Source organism: Pleurodeles waltl, chromosome 3_1 (genome assembly GCF_031143425.1).
Source record: "Pleurodeles waltl isolate 20211129_DDA chromosome 3_1, aPleWal1.hap1.20221129, whole genome shotgun sequence".
NCBI lineage: Eukaryota > Metazoa > Chordata > Amphibia > Caudata > Salamandridae > Pleurodeles > Pleurodeles waltl.
Window position 1 is genome coordinate 1370855935 of NC_090440.1, and position 19853 is coordinate 1370875787.

Consider the following 19853-nt stretch of genomic DNA (forward strand, 5'->3'; position numbering starts at 1 on the left):
CGAGCCGGACAGAAAACAGCGAGCCTCGCATGTTTTCTGTACTTGGTCGATGCACTCGAGGAGGGCTAGCCACCGGAAAAGGCATGACGTATGCATGCCTTCGACTACTGAAAGCAAGCAGATTTTAATAGGCAAGCCCACGAACCAATGAAAAACACGGACGTGACGTGGACAGGGCTCCGAGCCCTTTTCTAATACCTAAAGCGTCTCGCGAGTGCATGCGACGCAGGCTCGACCCTAAAAAGGATTATTCAGGAGCTCATAATAGTAAAAGAGGTATGGAATGAGTCAGAAAGTGGAAATAAGAGATATTTTGGAAGAGTAACAGGATGATCCATAGAGTGGTGATTTGATGAGGTTTGGAAGGATAAGTTAATTTTTTTCTTTCAGCAGTGGGAGGAAAAAACATAAGAGGTATACATACATAGAGATTTTATCGTGATATGTTGAAAAAAAATCAGCAGATATAAAATTGTATTAGATAAGTGCCCTATGTTCATGCATGGATAAATATTTACAAACTCAGGCTTGTATCCATTTTAAGCATAAATATAAGAGTATATATTTTTCATCCATAAGCAATATGTGCATTTGTACAAAAGGATGCACATATCAGAGTACATGCATAAAATCAAAGTGTATATATATATATATATATGTTCGATGGCATGTGTAGCTGTAGATACACATGCTTTGTATAAGTCTGCCATCTAGTGTTGGGCTCGGAGTGTTGCAAGTTGTTTTTCTTCAAAGAATATTTTCGAGTCATGATATCGAGTGACTCCTCTCGTTGATGGTGCGCATGGACATCGAGTCCTTTGTTAGATTGTTTTCTTTCCGCCGTCTGGTTCAGTCGTGTTTCCTCTTGCACCGGTGAATCTCGGTTGGGCATCTTCTGTACTTTATTTCCACCTTTCTGTCAACATCGGTATAGTTTTCGATCGTGTATTCTATTCTTTTAATAGTGGATCCAGATTTTATCGTCAGGGTCGATTTATTGCCCTCCGGGGCATCCACGCCCTTTTTGGGCCTACTTCGACAACTGTAGTCAGAGAATGATAGGCTGATGGACCTTACACAGGTCAACACTTGGTGTATAATTTGTGTCTGTCCCTGGAACACAAAGAAGAGATCGTTGATCCCTGTAGGTTTTTTCAATCAAAGAAGATACTTCGGGACCAAAGAGCGCCTCGTCTAGAATTGACTCCGAAAGCAACAGATTACACTTCTGACATATTTGGAGAAGAGCATGTGCAAGAAGAAATCAGACACCAGACAGCCTTCTCTATTCGAGACTCCAAGTCAGATCAAGATTCAGATGCTGAGGTCAGTCTATCTCAGCGCGGTAGTACGTGAGTACACCAGCACCATCGCACCAAACAAAGGCCCTCATTACAAGAACGGCAGTAAAAAATGCCTACCTCTGCTGCGACGGACACCAAAAGACCGTTGCCGCAGCTACCAGCCGTCCGCCATATCATGACCACAGCTGGATTTCTGCCACAAGAATGGTGGAAATCCGGCTGTGGCCATACCAGCGGATGGCGGTAAGGTGGCACTGCTACCACTAGCATCGCCACGCCAGTAGACCGCCGCTAGCCGTATTATGAGAAATAATACAACCTGGCGGTGTTCTGCTGGTGGTAGCAGAGGACCCCCTGGATCCAGGTAAGTCGGGTCTCTGACAGGGGAGGGGGGTGTTGTGTGTGGGGGGGGGGTGAATGTATGTGTGTGCATGAATACAGGTGTGTGTTTAGTGTTGAATGTGTGTGTGCATGTACGGACGTGTGAGTGCGTGTATGTTGTGAAATGTGAATGTGTCTGCGTGTATGTTTGGAAGTGTGTGCGGATGCATCTGTGGTTGGATATTTCCATGTATGTATGTGTGAATGAGTGTGTGTGAAGGGGGGCGTGGATGTTGGGGGGTATGAAGATGGGTGGGGGGTAACTGGAGAAGTGGGGGAGGGTGACCCCTATCAGTGACAGGGAAGGAATTCCCTGTCACTGATATGGCCTACTGCCATAGTTTTCATGGCGTTACGAACGCCACAAAAACCATGGCGGTAGGTGGGGTCATAATCCCGCAGGGGGTACAATGGCGGCCGCCAGGCTGGAAATGGATATCCCAAGCCCGTCGGCTGTTACTGCTGTGGCGGTCGGAGTGGTATATTAACCCGCCAATGTCCTAATGTGGCGGTAAGTACCGCCACATTATTGCCGACCGCCGGGGTCATAATGACCCCCAAAGACTTTTAAAAAGAGTTCTAAATTGGTCGTCGGTCCTCCACTGCCCTTGGGCCATGGTAGGAACCAAAAAATGCATTTGGGTGCCCCACCTTCTTGTTCGGCACCAAAATTACCAAAGACCAAAATGCCTTCGGCACTGACCAAACAGACATCTTCTTCTAAATCTGTTTCAGAATCGATCCGAAAATCTGAGACGTCCACTTGCAAGCCGAAGAAAATACCATCCACTTCGGAGCCGACATTAGCTATTTTAATAAAATGTTCGGTCTCGAAGGGTTCAGAGCCGAAAACTGTAGTGAGCAAACAATATACGGTTCCCTTGGAGGAGTCATCTTCTATAGAGCCTATCCTTAAAGTATTGGACTCTAAACAGTGCAGAACTCATATACAAAAAGGAACAGGAAGAATTATAGCTTCTCTTCATATTCCAGATAAAAGAGACATTGTACACTGTGCCACCCCCTAAAAAAGAATCCAAAAAAGGACAAGGCTCCAGAACAACCTCTGCCTTTACCACCTCATTCTCCTGTACTTCCTTCTACTAAACCACCACCATCACCTACAGATTCTATTCACCCACAATTTTCTCTGCAAGCATCATCACCTCATAGGGATGATTAAAGTTATGTTCCGCAAGATACAGACCCATGGGATCTATATGACCCAGATCCCATTTTGCCCAATAACCCTGACCTATATCCAGCAAGGCCTTCTCCCCTCGATGATACTACTACATATAACCAAGTTATATCTAGAGCAGCAGCGTATCGTAATGTGCAACTACATACAGAACCACTAGAAGAAGACTTTCTATTCAGCACATTAACAAGTACACACAAAGAGTCCCAGTTTCTACCCATACTTCCAGGCATGCTTAGACATGCTAATGACATATTTAAAGAACCTGTTAAAGCAAGAATTATTACACCAAGGGTAGATAAGAAATATAAAGCTGCACCTTCAAATTCAACTTTCATAAAGACACAACTACCACCAGACTCTATAGTGGTAAGCGAGGCACAAAAGTGTGCTAATAGTCAATCCACAGGGGCCCCTCCTCCAAATACAGAGAGTAAAAAACTAGATGCAGCGGGCAAAAGAGTGGCTGCTCCAGCTGCTAATCATTGGAGAATTGCACATTTTCAAGCACTCCTGGAGAGGTATGACCGGGCTCACTGGGATGAAATAAAATAATTATTACAGTATCTTCCACCAGAACACCAAAAAAGAAGACAGGAAATAGTAGCGAAGGGACAGGCCATCTCCAATAATTCAATCAGAAAGAAGGAACACATTTCTATAATAGATTCCTTTAGAGAATCATATAGAGGCACAAACAATAGAGGAAGAGGCAAAACACCTGCCTCTAGAAGGTCTTCCTCTAAGACAAAACAGTGACTTTCTACAAATCCCCACAGCACATACATCTCCTGTGGGAGGAAGACTGGCAGATTTTTACCTACAATGGTACAACATCACCACAGACCAGTGGGGTCTATCAAATATCCAACATGCTTATTGTATGGAACTCATCTCCACTCCACCAAACATTCCTCCTCATTTTCACAAACTCTCTCACAACCATCTTGTTCTATTAAAAGAAGAGGTACAGTCCCTTCTTTTCAAAGGGGCTATAGAACCAGTTCCTCTATCCCAATATCCCAAGAAGGGTTAGGAGCAGGGGCGGCTCCTCCGTTAGGACAGAGGAGCGTCACCCTCCCCCCCCCCCTTCCCCCCCCCCCCCCCCAGCCACCCATGCCAGCAGCAGAAGCTGCAAAACTTTCACAATGAGGGGATTATAAACTGTGTTTAATATCCCCTAGTTGCGAAAGAGGCGGGCATCTGGGATGAGGAGCAGCGACAGGGAGTGCACAGCACTCCCCCTACCTGCGCATGTATGTTTGGCCGGCCGCCTCGGGCTGGCCAAAGACACATGCGCGGTAGGCTCTATCCAGCCCAGCAACGCAGTTGCCGGGCTGGAGAGAGCCTGCACTGGCTCCCAGTCTGCCTGGGAGTGCTCTGGCTGGGCGCTCCCAGCCGATCATGACGCTGCTGTGAGCAGCGTCTGGATTGGCTGGAGGGCAGGCTGGGAGCCTGTACCTGCCAGCAGAGGAGAGTAGCAGAGCGGGCCACAGCAGCGAAAAGGTAACTGATCGTTTTTATTTATTTATTTATTTTATTTTACTATAATCCATATACCCACACCCTCAGTCCAAGGGCAGTGCTCTATGGATGAATTGGTCAGGGATCTTTGCTTACACTTTTCCACCTCTCTCACTCATTCCATTTCTGGTATGCAAATTGAAACAAACATCTCTCACTCTGATTCTTGTAGCCTCCACATGGGCACGTCAGCCTTGATAAACAACACTGTTGGATCTGTCTCTGGTTCCACATCACAAACTTCCCAACAGACCAGACCTTTTGACTCAAAAGAGAGGTCAAATCAGACATCCAAACCCCAAAACACTCAATATTGCGATATGGCTCCTGAAGTCATAGAGTTTGGGAATTTACAACTTCCTTCATAATGTATGGACATTCTTAAATAAGCACTCAGACCTACAGACCTACAACTAGACAGTGTTATGCTGCTAAATGGAAACGTTTTGTATATTACTGTCAACCTAAAAATGTTGATCCGCTTAAAGCCTCCATACAAGACAGTGTTTTACTTGCTCATTTACAAAAAGCAAACTTAGCATACACTTCTATTAGACTTCACTTAGCAGCGATAGCTGCTCATCTAAAAAACAGACAACATATTTCTTTGTTTAGGATTCCTGTTATTAAGGCAGTTATGGAAGGGCTTATTCCACCTAGAGTTCCTCTAGCTCTGGTATGGAACATCATACTTACTAGACTTATGGGTCCACAATTTGAACCTATACATTCCTGCTCTTTGCATTTTCTCTCATGGAAAGTTGCTTTTTTGGTAGCTATAACTTCACTAAGAAGAGTAAGTGAAATACAAGCATTGACTTCAGAGGGACCATTTGTCCAAGTACATAAAGATAATATAGTTCTTAGGACAAACCCTAAATTCCTACCTAAAGTAGTTTCACCATTTCACATTAAGCAATCAATGGAGTTGCCCACAGCCAGACTCAGTCGCAGAAAAAGCTTTCAAACACTGGATGTTAAAAGAGCTCTTATGTATGACAGGACAAGAAGTTTTAGAAAATCAAAGCAACCTTTTGTAGCTTTTTCAATGCCTCACAAAGGGTATCCAATTTCAAATAATGGATTAGCTAGATGAATAGTGAATGTATTCAAACTTGTTACCTTAAAGCTAAAACACAGCTACCAACGACTCCTAAAGCACAATCTACCAGGAAAAAAAGGTGCTTCTATGGCCTTTTTAGGAAACATTCCAATAGCAGATATTTGTAAAGCTGCTACTTGGTCTACACCACACACATTTACTAAACAATTTTGTGTAGATGTTCTAGCGTGTCCATGGGCAAATGTTGGTCAGGCAGTTCTTGGAACACTTTTTCAAGCTACTCCAACTCCTACAGGCTAGCCACTGCTTTTTTGGAGGGGACTGCTTGACAGTCTATTCAAAGAATGTGTATCTACAGCTACACATGCCATAGAACGGAAACTGTTACGTACCCAGTAGACATTTGGTTCATGGCATGTAGTGCTGTAGATTCACATGCGCCATTCCTCCTCCCCGGAAGCCTGTAGTCGTTGTAGTACAACATATTGTAAATATGTACATTTACTGCTTGGACATTTCTTTTAATTTACTATCTATATACATATCTACACTCTTTACTCCACCCCTCTGCGGGAAAACAATCTAACATAGGACTCGATGCCCATCCGCACTATCACCGAGAGGAGGAGTCATTCGACCTCATGACTCAAAAATATTCTTAGAAGAAAAACAACTTGTAACACTCCGAGCGCCAACACTAGATGGTGGACATATGCAGGGCATGTGAATTTACAACACTACATGCCACGAACATATGTCTACTGGGCAAGTAACATTTTCCTTATAAACGCATGCGTATGCAGCATTGATGTCTTCTGCATACTATTGCTGTACACTAGTATTTTGAATATGGTGGTCACGTAAGGAAGAAACCACTCTTTAGTCATCTTTTGAAGATAAGATGGTTTCTTATATCTGTATATGTTATGTATGCCTTAACAACGATATTTCGTTGTAAAGGCATTCCTGATAAAGGCATTAGTAATAGGCACCCATTGATCCTGCATGCGTCACCCCGACCCCCCGACCCAAAACCTAAAACCCCGCCCCCGAACCCCACCCCAAAACCTGAAACCCCCGCCCCAAAACCTAAAACGCCCCGCCCCCCAACCCCACCCCAAAACCTAAAACGCCCCGTCCCCAACCCCAACCTAAAACCCCCCGCCCCCCAACCACACCCCAAAACCTAAAGCCCCCCACCCCGCCCCAAAACCTAAAACGCCCCACCAACCCTGCCCCAAAACCTAAAACCCCCTGACCCTCCACCCCTCCCCAAAACCTAAACCCCCCCCCCCCACTTACCTGAGTCGTCATCGGCGTCGTCCTCCTCAGCCGACTCCCTTTTTTGTGCCTTAACCACGCATGTTCGTTGTTCAGGACATGCGTGGTTAAGGCACAAAATAACGAAGTTGTGGTTAAAGAAAGCGTTGTTCTGCGAAAGAGTCGGCGTAGAGGACGTTTCCCTCCCACACCTACCCCAGCAACCCACGCACACAAGCTTGGCATCATCCTCGACCCCTCCCTCTCTATGACCCAGCAAATCAACGCCGTCACCTCCTCCTGTTTCAACACACTGCGCATGCTGACAAAAACCTTCAAATGGATTCCCACAGAGAACAGAAAGACCGTCACGCACTAATCAGCAGCAGGCTAGACTACGGCAACGCCCTATACGCCGGCACCACACTCAAACTCAAGCGCAAACTCCAGAGAATCCAGAACACAGCCGCACGCCTCATCATGGACCTCCCCCGCCATGAACACATCTCACCACATCTCGAATCCCTTCACTGGCTCCCCATAGACAAAAGGATCACCTTCAAAATCCTCATCCACGCACACAAATCCCTCCACAACACCGGCCCATCCCACCTCAACGATAGAATAAACTTCCACACCCCCACCCGCCACCTCACATCAGCCAACCTTGCACTCGCCACAGTCCCCCGCATCCAACACACCACCACAGGGGGCAGATCCTTCTCATATCTCACCCCAAAGGCCTGGAACTCCCTCCCTACCAACCTCCGCAAGACCTCCTGCTCTTCAGAATAAACCTCAAGACATGGCTATTCGAACAGTGATCGTCCAACCCCCCACCCACCCCCACCAGCGCCTTGAGACCCTCACGGGTGAGTAGCGCGTTATACAAACTTTTTTGATTGATTGATAGGAGGGGAAAGATGCTCTTCAGAGTTTAAATAGTAATTAAGCTTTCCTACATTGTGGAAAAAGATGCTAATGTTTTGTTTTGTTTTCTTCAGTGGATTAAATAATCCTTAGAATACTATTTGTTCAATGCATGCCCGCTATTTTGATGTGAACACCTGTCTTGGAAAAATATTGTTAGTGGAGATATAAACGATAGTTTAAAAAAACTCTGCTGGGGCCGTGGAAAGCTCAGCATTGTTCCAAGATGGCCTGATCCGTGGCAGATTTTCATGATCACATACAGCGATGTAAATGAGTTCCACTAAGATTCTCCATGTGTATAGTTATTGTGAGTGATCAGCCTGGATAACTTACTCGTCTGTGACCCTCCTGAACCAACATGGACACCAGTGCTCCAATATCTCAATCAACGTGGACCTAAAAGCATTGCAGAACAGTGCAAGTGTGACACTATTCATACGAGAATGATGCCAAGAAACCGCATCTGTAAGAATAATCCTTCGCCATTTATAGGGCACACTAATTGTTTAACCAGCACTTTTTCCTGCAGATGTGTCTTTTCATAGCGTTGCAAACCTTAAATGTTGCTGTAACCCATTTTAATGGTACTTGGTTCTAGAACTTAGATGAATTGGGTACTGAGCAGGCTGTGTCACAGTTTAAAGTGGTGGCCCGTAGGTCCACAGAGTACAGCCCAATTCAGCCTGCTACTGGTGTCAAAATAACAGATTTTCATGCTGCCCCACTGTGTGGTCTTTATTTTATTTATCTTGTGTGGGGTGGGGGGTGAAAGGCTAATTCAAGGCCGTATGGTTCAATCCTTGTCCTGCATGGTTACGCAAAAGTTATTGCGGTGGGCATTCAACCCACTGAGCTATGTTACCAGCTATTACCAGGGTAAAGTGTGGTTTGAGCGCAGATCTTGTTACTCATTCCTTCCAAAGAAAGAGAGACTTTGTATCCGGGGCCCTGTCAACGTCGACTCTACTCCCAGCAGGGATGATTTTTCAGCGTCCGGAAATGTCTTTGAAAGATTACAAGTATTTCTGAAATGCCAAGGGATTACGGGATCTATTGGCTGGCCCGCCGCCACCAGGAGGCGTTCGTCCAGGCAGCAAGCCGACTGCCGCTTAATGGCGGTTCAAACCTCTTTTTGTCTTGCTGTTTTGCACTATTTCATGCATTCCTGGACTTAGCGCAAGTGGCTGTTGAGGTGGCATGGAGTGCAGCCAGTAGGTGCAAGCAGTGGGGCCAAAAGCCTCTGCCCTCGCATTCATGCTCCAGACCAGCGGTCCTAATCCGGAGTCCACCATCCTTACTCAAGGGGTCCACATCTACTGAGTAAATGAAATAATGTTAGCAGATTTGTAAAACATTCATAAATAAGAACGAGAAAATCAACACGCTGTGCTAAAGGAAAGCGGTTTGAAATTGGAGAATAAAAAAAAAGTTGTTATCCCTAGCTTGATTTGTGGGAGCAGCACAGGTACCATAACCAGAATTTGGTATTCATGTTGGCGACATCAAATAAAGCTTTGGTATGCGACGTCCAAAAGCAGATCATGCATTAAGAGCAAAAAAGACAGTTATATACTAGAGCCTAGCATATTGCTCCATGTTTTAGAAATAAAACCAGATTTATTTTAAAAAGCTCTAACCTTCCCGTTAAAATTAAACGTTTGCTTTTTGTGTTCTCTTTGGGAGTTAAATAAAATATTTATTAATTTCTGTATTTATTGGATTTATATATGCTTCTGTATTTCTTCGTTTTGAGTTTCAAATCCTAGAAGTTATGTCGGCTGGGGTCCCTAGATTCTATTAGTGATTCACTGGGAGTCCACAGACGTCAAAGGGTTTTAGACCCGCTGCTCCAGACGCACCCCCATTCTAAATAGATTGACGGCAGTGGGAGAGCAAACATCTCACACTTATTACAAACATTAATTTTCTTTTTAGCCCTTGTTTTATTGTTAGAAGTGAAATGGAAGCCCCCCTCTTTTATTTATGCACTATACCAAATCATCTGACTTTTACCCTCACTTACCAGACCTCCCACGTGTAAAAAAGTAGAAGTTTTTTTTTTTTTACTTGACCTGTGTAATTCTGAAGTGTGATGGAAACAAAGATTTGAACAGGAGAAAACAAAATAGACACTTGGTGGTGCACAAATGATATATTCACGTGTAGTTTTATCAGTAAAAGTGTCTGTGCAAATTTACTGACCATTTCAATGGAATAAGAGCTGCCTGTAAATGACATTGTGCTACCACACGATGTTTTAGTTACAATAAAAAAAATTGCCAGCCTCATGCCCATTAAAGCTAGAAGGGTCAAAAAAGTTTGTTGTTTCAAAAATTGGGTTGTGTACTAAATTTTGGGAAGTACTGCTCTGGACTATTCAAGTGGCAGTCCATTGCAGTGGGTGACCCTGGTGGATTTCACCCCAGTGCACCTCCATGGTTTGGCTCTGTCACCTATAGCGAAGACGAAAAAGGCTTAGGCGGTATGCTCAATGTGCTCAAACCATTCTTTGTAGCTGATTTTGAAACTCGTGCTTATGCTGCCAATTGAGCTGACTTCAGTGCCAAACATGGAAATAACGGGAGAAAATTTCATCTGCAGCAAAGAAGGTAGTGAAGGCTAATTTTAACAATGAACCATATTATGACCACAGCTCCGAAGTTTTTGGTTCAAATGCCTTGACAGTGGAGGATAAGGACAATGGACCCCCGCCACTCTACAGTACTGAAGCTGGCATCTCCTTGGGCTTACAAAATACCTTTCGCCTTAAAAGCAAATGTGGATATTTCTTACCCTTCTGGCCCTTCTGTGGAGGACGTTGTACTCCTGTTACTTCTTGCTCCCATAATGGACAGGTGTTTAAGGCCTGTCCTCGATCTCTGCCTTATGAACCTATTTATCCAGAAGAAAAAGTTCAGGACGCTGTGCTCTAGTCGGGTTCTGCTGACCTTGAACTTGGGATATTGGTTAATATTCATGGACCACCAAAATGCCTACTTATATCTTCCACCCATAGGTGCTGTTTGAGGTTCAGGGTGAGGTCGCAACACTTTGAGCTTTTTGTCCTCCTAACTAGACTGACCGCAAATCCACACATCTTTCTGACGGTGCTGGCAGTCTTTGCAGCTTCGATGCATTGGTCAGGAGTCCATGCATTTCTGTACCTGGTCAAGTGACTGCTCATGGTGGAGACCTTGACTCTGGTCCAAAGGTATGTCCAGCAGAAGATGGCTCTTTTTCATGGCCTGGGTTAATCAGAGGTCTTTCCTTTCTCACAGACAATTACTGTACTTTATTGGGGAGTTGTTTGACACAACTCTTATGAATGTCTTTCATCTTCCTCAGAGATTTGTGAATATCCAAGCAAAGATTCTGAAGTGCCTGACTCAAGCTCAAATCCAGATCGCACAGGTTTTGGGCATGCTAGGCCTCAAAGCCTCTTGCCCTTCTGCACCCTCTTAGTGCGTCACACCAGATGGCAAATGAGGGCCTTCCAGTGGTGTCAGAATAGGCAGTGGTTGCAACATCATATTGGTCTCAGCTCAGGTACATATCTTCTAGTCGGTTCATCAGGATACGCACTGGTGAATGGAGCAACCTTCTAAGAGTTCATCCATTCATCCCTCTGCAAACTCAGCCTAACATGGGCCCAGATGCCTCCTCGATGGTCTTAGGTCCTCACCTGGGCGATGTCAAGATGTACGAACTTAAGCTGAGGTCAGAGAAGCTTCTGCATATAAATGTGCTTAAGCTGTGTGTGGTCTCTCTTTCTCTGATGGTCATTCTCCCTTCAGTTTAAAGGGGAAGCCTTCACATTTTGTCAGCCAGCACCAGGACTAGATATTGCATATTGATGATCTTCAGAAGAGTCAAACAAGTTGGGCAATACTGGGTCACAAACAATATCTTAAAAAGTGATTCACCTATGGACACAGGTATAGTGATACACGGTCTTCACTAGAGTCTCGCAAGCTCCCACTATGTCAGAGAGAATGACATCTGTCATCTCTCCATGGAAGCCCAGAGGTGCCAGCTACTCTCCAAAGTGACAGAAATTATCTCTTTATTTGGGTTTCCCTTTGATCTCTTTACAACAATTTAGCATAAGAAATGTCCTCAATTATATTCCATACACTACTTGCTAGATGGTTTCCGGAGGGAAAGCATCAGCTGGTGTCAGGCCAGCTGTAACGTTTCTGAAGATTCTACTTATTTCCAGATTTTTGCACAAATAGTGGTAGGAATTGGTACAGATGATTCTGATTGGTTCAGACTGGGTGACGAGGACTTGGTACACCAAAGTGTTGGCATTCAGTGTTCAGTCACCACTTTTCATGACTTTTAGAAATGGGGTCTCTAGTTGGCAGAAGTATACACCCTTGTCCAATTAGGGACCACAGTCCTAGTCAGCGTAAGTCACACACAATCCAAATTATCCTGTGCCCACCCTCTGGTAGCTTGGCACTGAGCAGTCCAGCTTAATTTAGAAGGCAATCTGTAAAGTATGTGTGCAATAAATCATGAAATAACACAATGAAAACACCACAAAAATACATCACACAGTTTTATAAAAATAGGAGATATTTATTTGAATAAATTACTGTCAAAACGATCAAGATTTGATAATCACAAGTTGAAATATCACTTTTATAATGATAAGAAGAGTCTTAAGTTCTTAAAAGCAGCAATTGTCTCTTGCAAGTACAAAGTGCCTGGTATGCATCAAAATTACATGCACGAGGACCGCAGAGGAGGAGTTGCGTAGAAAACAGAGAGCTGCATCGGATTTCCGGGTGCTCAGAGACGATGCACCGATTCTTTTCCACACAGCAAGGACTTTGCATCAAACGCCGGCGCGCAGGCTTGAATCCTCTTTGCAATGCGGGGTCTTTTGATGCCCAGGGATGATGCGGGGAAACCCTGGGCGTGCGGGGTGAAGTCACAGTTGCTGCGTTGATCCAGTGGGCGATGCGGTAGAGTTTCTGTCGCATGGCTGGTGCTGCGTCGATTCCTCTCGCAGGAAGTCGGCCCGTGTCGTTCCAGCTCAGCAATGCATCGATCCGGTGTGCTGTGCGTCGAAGTTCCAGTCGCAACACTGGTGCTGCGTCGATCTCCACTCGGGGTGCCGAGCTGCGTCATTTCGGTTCGGCAATGCAGTGATTTTCTCACCGCTGGGCAGGCTGTGTGTCGATTCCGGCAGGCTGTTCGTCGATTTTCACCGAACAAGGAGTTTCTTTGCAAAGATGAAGTCTTTTTGGCCCTGAGACTTCAGGAACAGGAGGCAAGCTCAATCCAAGCCCTTGAAGAGCACTTCACAGCAGAGCCAGAGGCCAGCAAGGCAGCAGTCCTTTACAGCAAAGCAGTCCAGGTGAGTCCTTTTTGGAGCCAGGCAGCTTCTCTTGGCAGGGTGCAGGTTCTGGTGCAGAGTGTCTATCCCAAAAAGTGTCTGTGTTAGGGTCAGGGACCCAGTTTATATGCCCAGAAGTGCCTTTGAAGTGGAGAAGACTTCAAAGAGTGGTTTTCCCCTTTCAGTACAACCCAGCCTGCCAGGGTCCCAGTAGGGGGTTTGGCTGTCCATTGTGTGAGAGCAGGCCACTGTCCTTTGAAATGTAAGTGTCAGGCCCTCCACCCTTCCAGCCTAGGAAGACCCATTCAATATGCAGATGTGTGCAGGTGTGACTGAGCATCCTGTGTTTGTGCTTGTCTGGGTGAAATGCAGAAGGGAGCTGTCAACCAGCCCAGACGTGGATTGGAGACCGGCTGTAAGGCACAGAAGGATTTAAGTGCAGAGAAATGCTCACTTTCTAAAAGTAGCATTTCTAAAAAAGTAATATAAAATCCAACCTCACCAATAAGTAGCATTTTGTATTAACATTCTGCCCATACTAAATATGACTGGTTTACCCCTTTCTGATCAGAATCTACCACTCACCCCACTTTATTTATTGTTTTTAAATGGGTTTTGAATCTTGCTTTGTCTTTCTTTCATATCATCTCAATGTGAGCCAATGCATTGTTTTCTGGTTTAACTGTATTCTCAAAACCATTTTGCTATTGGTGATTATTTTTTTCAGACAGGGTTGGAGGATCGCAGGCCCTTTGATTTGTCACTCTTCAGTTTTCTACCCAGGTGTAAGTTGGTCCTTCGTATCTGCCCATCCTTCTTACCCGAAGTAGTTAATATATTTTCATATAGACCAGTCAGTTACACAACTATCTTTCTTTCTCCACATTCGGCCATGTAAGATCAGGATCTGCTTAGGCTGAATCCCAAGCTAGCTTATATGGGCAACACAGTGACTAAATTCACTATTTCATGTTGTGTCATTCTTTGTAGCAAGATATGCTGTGCACTGGCCAAAAAAAACTTCCAGAGGGCAACTGTGTTTTTTCAACAAGGGCCTTTTCTGCTTACCAGGGACATCCCTGTTGCAGACGTTTGCATGGCGGTCATATATGGTTATTCTTGTACACTTCTCCAAAGCACTACTGCTGCATTTTTAAGTCTCAGTGTGAGTGATAATTTGCCTTACCTGTGTTGCATGGCTTCCTCGGTCAATCAACACTACCCATCCCTATTGTCTAAGGTGGTATTGCTTTGGGACACATTCATGAGCTGAGGGATTTGCAGGAAGATGTATACATCAGAAGAAAAAGTTACCTACCTTTGTTAATGGTAGTTGTAGTGGAGACTTTCTTCCTGTGGATTCCTCACTGCCCTCGTCCTCCTAGTTCCATGATTAATAAAATCCCAAGATTTGGAAACATGTTATGCCTTGTATTTGTTGCTATTATGGCATTTTTTGGTTCATCTCCACATCCCTTGATGGAACACAGAAAAAGCTTGCGGATCTACACTTAGCATCCTCTGATGACATAGGGGGTCATTCTGACCCTGGTGGTCACCGACCGCCAGGGCCAACGACCGCGGAAGCACCGCCAACAGGCTGGTGGTGCTTCCTGGGCCATTCTGACCGCGGCGGTAAAGCCGCGGTCAGAAAAGGGGAACCGGCGGTTTCCCGCCGGTTTTCCCCTGGCCCAGGGAATCCTCCATGGCGGCGCTGCTTGCAGCGCCGCCATGGGGATTCCGACCCCCTTCCCGCCATCCCGTTCCTGGCGGTTGTTACCGCCAGGAACAGGATGGCGGGAACGGGTGTCGTGGGGCCCCTGGGGGCCCCATAATGATTTTCAGTGTCTGCTTTGCAGACACTGAAAATCGCGACGGGTGCCACTGCACCCGTCGCACCCCAGCAACTCCGCCGGCTCCATTCGGAGCCGGCTTCATCGTTACCTACCTTTGTTAATGGTAGTTGTAGTGGAGACTTTCTTCCTGTGGATTCCTCACTGCCCTCGTCCTCCTAGTTCCATGATTAATAAAATCCCAAGATTTGGAAACATGTTATGCCTTGTATTTGTTGCTATTATGGCATTTTTTGGTTCATCTCCACATCCCTTGATGGAACACAGAAAAAGCTTGCGGATCTACACTTAGCATCCTCTGATGACATAGGGGGTCATTCTGACCCTGGTGGTCACCGACCGCCAGGGCCAACGACCGCGGAAGCACCGCCAACAGGCTGGTGGTGCTTCCTGGGCCATTCTGACCGCGGCGGTAAAGCCGCGGTCAGAAAAGGGGAACCGGCGGTTTCCCGCCGGTTTTCCCCTGGCCCAGGGAATCCTCCATGGCGGCGCTGCTTGCAGCGCCGCCATGGGGATTCCGACCCCCTTCCCGCCATCCCGTTCCTGGCGGTTGTTACCGCCAGGAACAGGATGGCGGGAACGGGTGTCGTGGGGCCCCTGGGGGCCCCATAATGATTTTCAGTGTCTGCTTTGCAGACACTGAAAATCGCGACGGGTGCCACTGCACCCGTCGCACCCCAGCAACTCCGCCGGCTCCATTCGGAGCCGGCTTCATCGTTGCTGGGTCTTTCCCACTGGGCCGGCGGGCGGCCTTTTGGCGGTCGCCCGCCGGCCCAGCGGGAAAGCCAGAATGGCCGGTGCGGTCATTCGGCGGTTCCCGCCAGGCGGTTGGAATGACCGCCATAATGTCTGGTGAAGCAGTCGTGGGTGAAGCCAAAAGGGATCACCTTGCAGTGCTGGAGAGTTATTGCTGGGTAAAGCTTTTCTAGACTAATCAAGCATGGGAGAAGTATTTATATGGTGAGCGATCTGTTTAAAGATTGTGTATCCCCGAGAAATATTGTTACTGAAGGTTTAAAAAAATAAAAATAAATTTAGCCATAAAGTTTCTATATTTCCATATAGGGGTGAATGACTATATCTGAGATTTATTATGGCGTTCTAGAGATGGAGAGTGGTTTTAGGTTCATTGCTTTAATGTGTGACTGATCATGTTTGTAAATATACATTTTCCTACAAAGTTGACCTTTGTGTTTTGGGAAGTTGGCTTCTAAATAGAGTGTGGATGGCTGTGTTTGAGGATCCTTGTTTTCTTCAAAAGTTGAACATAACTGTTTATGGTTCTAGTTTTCCTTGAGGATGGATCGCTGTGATTGTAGTCCATAGTTAACTGTTAGGTATGGTTTGCTGTGTTCGTGATTCTTGTGGTTGGCCTTTTTCAGATGCTCAGTTTTGACAGTGATCGGGAATCATTGATTCATGTTTTTGTGGAGAAAGGCTGTCTTTTTCAGTGATTTTTTTCCTAGGATGATTGACTATGCTTGAAATCCGTTATTTTTTGTAGAGAGGTATGGTCCTAAATAAGGTGTGGTTTACCTCCAAGTGTGGATGGCTTTGTGTTCATGTTTATACATTATGTAGAGGCGGTCGGCTCCATCTAGGATTTAACACATCCACTATAATGTAACTATGTTTGTTTGAGGTTCTGTTTTTGTTTTCGTTCCCATGCATTTGTGTGACATGCTCTCCAGTTCTGTGCCTAAATTCTTCAGATGAACAGTGTTTTCTTGTTTTCTCTCTAAATAGGGGTGGATGGCTCCATGTTTGAGCTTCAACCTTCGTCTGTGGATATTCCCGACTTGGAGCGATGCAAGCTGTGCACAGACCTGTGGAAGCCTTGCCTCTGCACCTACACACTCAGCATCGAGTGGTACCCCTGCATGCTGAAGTATTGCAAGAATCGAGATGCATCCGGCAAAGCCTCCACCTACAAATGTGGAATTCGCAGCTGTCAAAAGGCGTACAGCTTCAGCTACTTTGTGCCTCAGAAACAGCTCTGCCTGTGGGACGAAGAGACCTAGCAGGACCTACAGTCAGCCATTTTCTCTTTTCCTGTAAAACTTGTGGCCAAATAATTCCTTATTCATCTCCGGAGCTGAGACGACATAAGGCAAGCACTTTGAACAAAAAATGCATCGCGAATTCTCAGAACTCAATTGCCTTCACTTTTGGCCTGCTCTTTCACCTTGAACGCCACCAGGCGTTCCTAAAGCATCACTGCATGGGTACTCTTAGTATAATCAAAGACTGAATTTCATATTGAGATCAGAATTAGGACCTGGGGCCAGTAATTGAGTGCGTTGGGCACGTCCTGGCCATCTGTGAAGACTCCCAAAAACGGCTGTCGGAACAGCTGTAGCAGGTTATATGAAGTTGCACAACTCAACATATCAATCCTTTCTCGAAGGAGAAGGTGCCAAGCACTATGTGCCACCAGCCCTCAAAACTCTGCAGGTCTGTGCTGGTCGGACAAAATGCCTGGATTTGTGACATCTGGAGGTACTACGGCACTGTTGGCGAAGCGCTAATGATGCTGTAGAGTGAGGATTTTCTCAAACAGTGTAAACTGTGAATCATTTTTTACAATTTTATCCTACAATGTATTTCATGTTTTTTAAATGCAACTGACATGGCATAAACCTTGTCAAGAAATACGCTATGCCAAAACTTAAAATGAAGACCTTGTGACCAATGCACCTATCTCTGGGTTCATGTTTATTCACCATCCCCAACTTTTGTCTGCTTCTCCATGCACTTTGACCTCAGAATTTAGTTAGGTTCCTATGGTGCCCTTTCACCATTCAGCTCACCCTCTGCGTTCTGTCCATTTCATCTGTGCCCTGCTTACCTATCATTCCCATTTCTCCTGCAACACCTTGACATCTGTCTATTGATCCTCCCTGTCTCAGTGCATCATCTGTCTGCTCTTCCGTCACTCAAAATGTTAATATCCCATGGCTTGACCAACACGTTCCATCCTTCATCTCCACTAGCATCACTTACAAAACGTCTTTATTGCAGTCTAAACCCATGACCTTCTCATTGTTGCAGAGCTCGGTTTGCTGTGCCAGCTGTCCCCATCCTCCCCAATATTTCTATCTGCCCATTTCCTCCTAATTCTCTTCATCTCACTGTTAATCTAAATGCCCCTCACTTTACCCCAAACTTTGCCTTACCTCCAAAGTTTGACTTCAACTGCATTTGTATGCTTTCCTTCTGTGTCTGCTATCCCATGGTATAGATGATCATGTGAGCTTTTAAGACCCGTCTAGCCTCGTGGCCCCTCAGTTCTTCAGACGTTGATGTCCTTAGCTTGAATCTAGACCTTGCTGTCTGACTTACATGCTGCCCAGTTCCCATGACTTTGCAACCCTTACCTTGCTCTTGGACTTTCCGTGGCACTCATTTATCGTGACCTTGCCATTCTCATATCAACCTTGATGTCTGAGCTGCAAGACCCATCAGTTCCTCTTACTGTCCAGTCCTGACTCCTGCCTTTGATCGTGCAGTGTGGTATTTCAAAGCCCCACGATTCCTGACTTTTTTTGTCCAGTCGCTGAACCTAGATCTTACTGTGTGTCCTTCATGGCTCCTCTGTTCCCTAATCTCGCTGAACTCATCCTAAACCACTGTCTTGTAGTGTTACCTCCTACATCCACCAAGTCACTTGAAAATGCCCTAACCTAGACACCTGACCTTGCTGTCGACTTCCAATGCACCTCAGTTCCCTGAACTTGTTGACTTCACCCGACCATTGACCAGGTTGTGTGACCTCCAGTGCCTTTCAATTTCCTTGTCCCGTTCTCCTGTCCTTGACACTGTAAGGTAACATTTGGAGACCACGATGTACCCCTCACCTCTCGCCATCACTGCCTGAATGCTTCCATGAACATTTCAATGAAACAATGCTGATGTGAATGTGCAAATGCATATTTTTTTTTTACGAATCTCTTGGGGCGGGTGGGGAGATTTTTATATTAAAACATGAAGTGAAAATGCCTGAATGTACAAATAATAAAGCCTATTTATCCTAATGGTACATAAGATACCTTATAAGTATATTGTACAACAGTTGTCCATGCCTTTTGTTTTATTTTTTGTATCTGAGACGAATTGTGGCGTACCTCTGCCTGCCTACTGGATAAACGTGGCTAGTTACCCTAAATAATGTCATGACTGGTCACGATGCAATTGTCGTGTTAATTTTAAAGATGCCACATCCACAAAATCCTAGTGGTGTAGTTCCTATAGTGTTATATCTAAGCTGCTTTTATGTGGGTATTCCATTAAAAGGAATATATATATATATATATATATATATATATATATATTTAGAGAGCTGCAGCTGCACCTCTGAATAAGGTTGGCCCTTGACTCATTAGAAAATCCTTCTTTTCATATTAATAGCTTTATCCACCCCTTTGACCAAGTTGAGCAAAAGCTAGGAAATATGGCCTTTGAAATGTAAACCCACTGTGTGGGAACTATGTAGCAGATCAATATTATGGAAATCGCTAAATGCAGCTTCTGTGGCGAGCAACTGAAGCCGTGGAACTAAATGTGCCAAATTTCAGTGGAGAGGCACCTCCTTTATTCTGTTCTTTTTTTATTTGTTTGTTTTTAGAGTCTTTGTTGAGTTATTGTGCAAACCAAAAGTATCCAGTGGACATGGTTCAGAGCTACTTGTCTTTAAATGTTCACAATTTTTAGGTTTTGCTTGCACAGCGCATGCTTGCACACTGTGCTTGGAAAGTCTTGTGTTTAAATAAAAAATCTTTAAAAGGGTTTAGAACTCACCCAATACTTACCATTCGTCCATTCCATTGTTGCTTAAATTTACTTGCTTCTCATTGGACAGCATGTCGTCTGCATTCACTTCCTGCTCTTCCAGCTCTGCTTTTGCTGTCGCGTGAAGCTTGGCCCAAGTATTTTTTCTGGTCACTGACATTGGCTGCTAGCCAGTATCCTTCCACTGACTACTCACTTG

At 45.2% G+C, this 19853-nt stretch overlaps 1 protein-coding gene across 1 annotated transcript in view; it reads left to right on the forward strand.

The window, feature by feature from the left end:
• OAF (out at first homolog) overlaps positions 1–19651 on the forward strand; it is an 81843-nt gene extending 62192 nt beyond the window's left edge. Inside the window, exon 4 of the mRNA XM_069224869.1 lies at positions 16613–19651. Within this exon, the coding sequence (XP_069080970.1) occupies positions 16613–16887 (275 nt within the window). The 3' untranslated portion in view covers positions 16888–19651. The remainder of the gene's footprint in view (positions 1–16612) is intronic.
• The last annotated feature ends 202 nt before the right edge of the window (positions 19652–19853 follow it).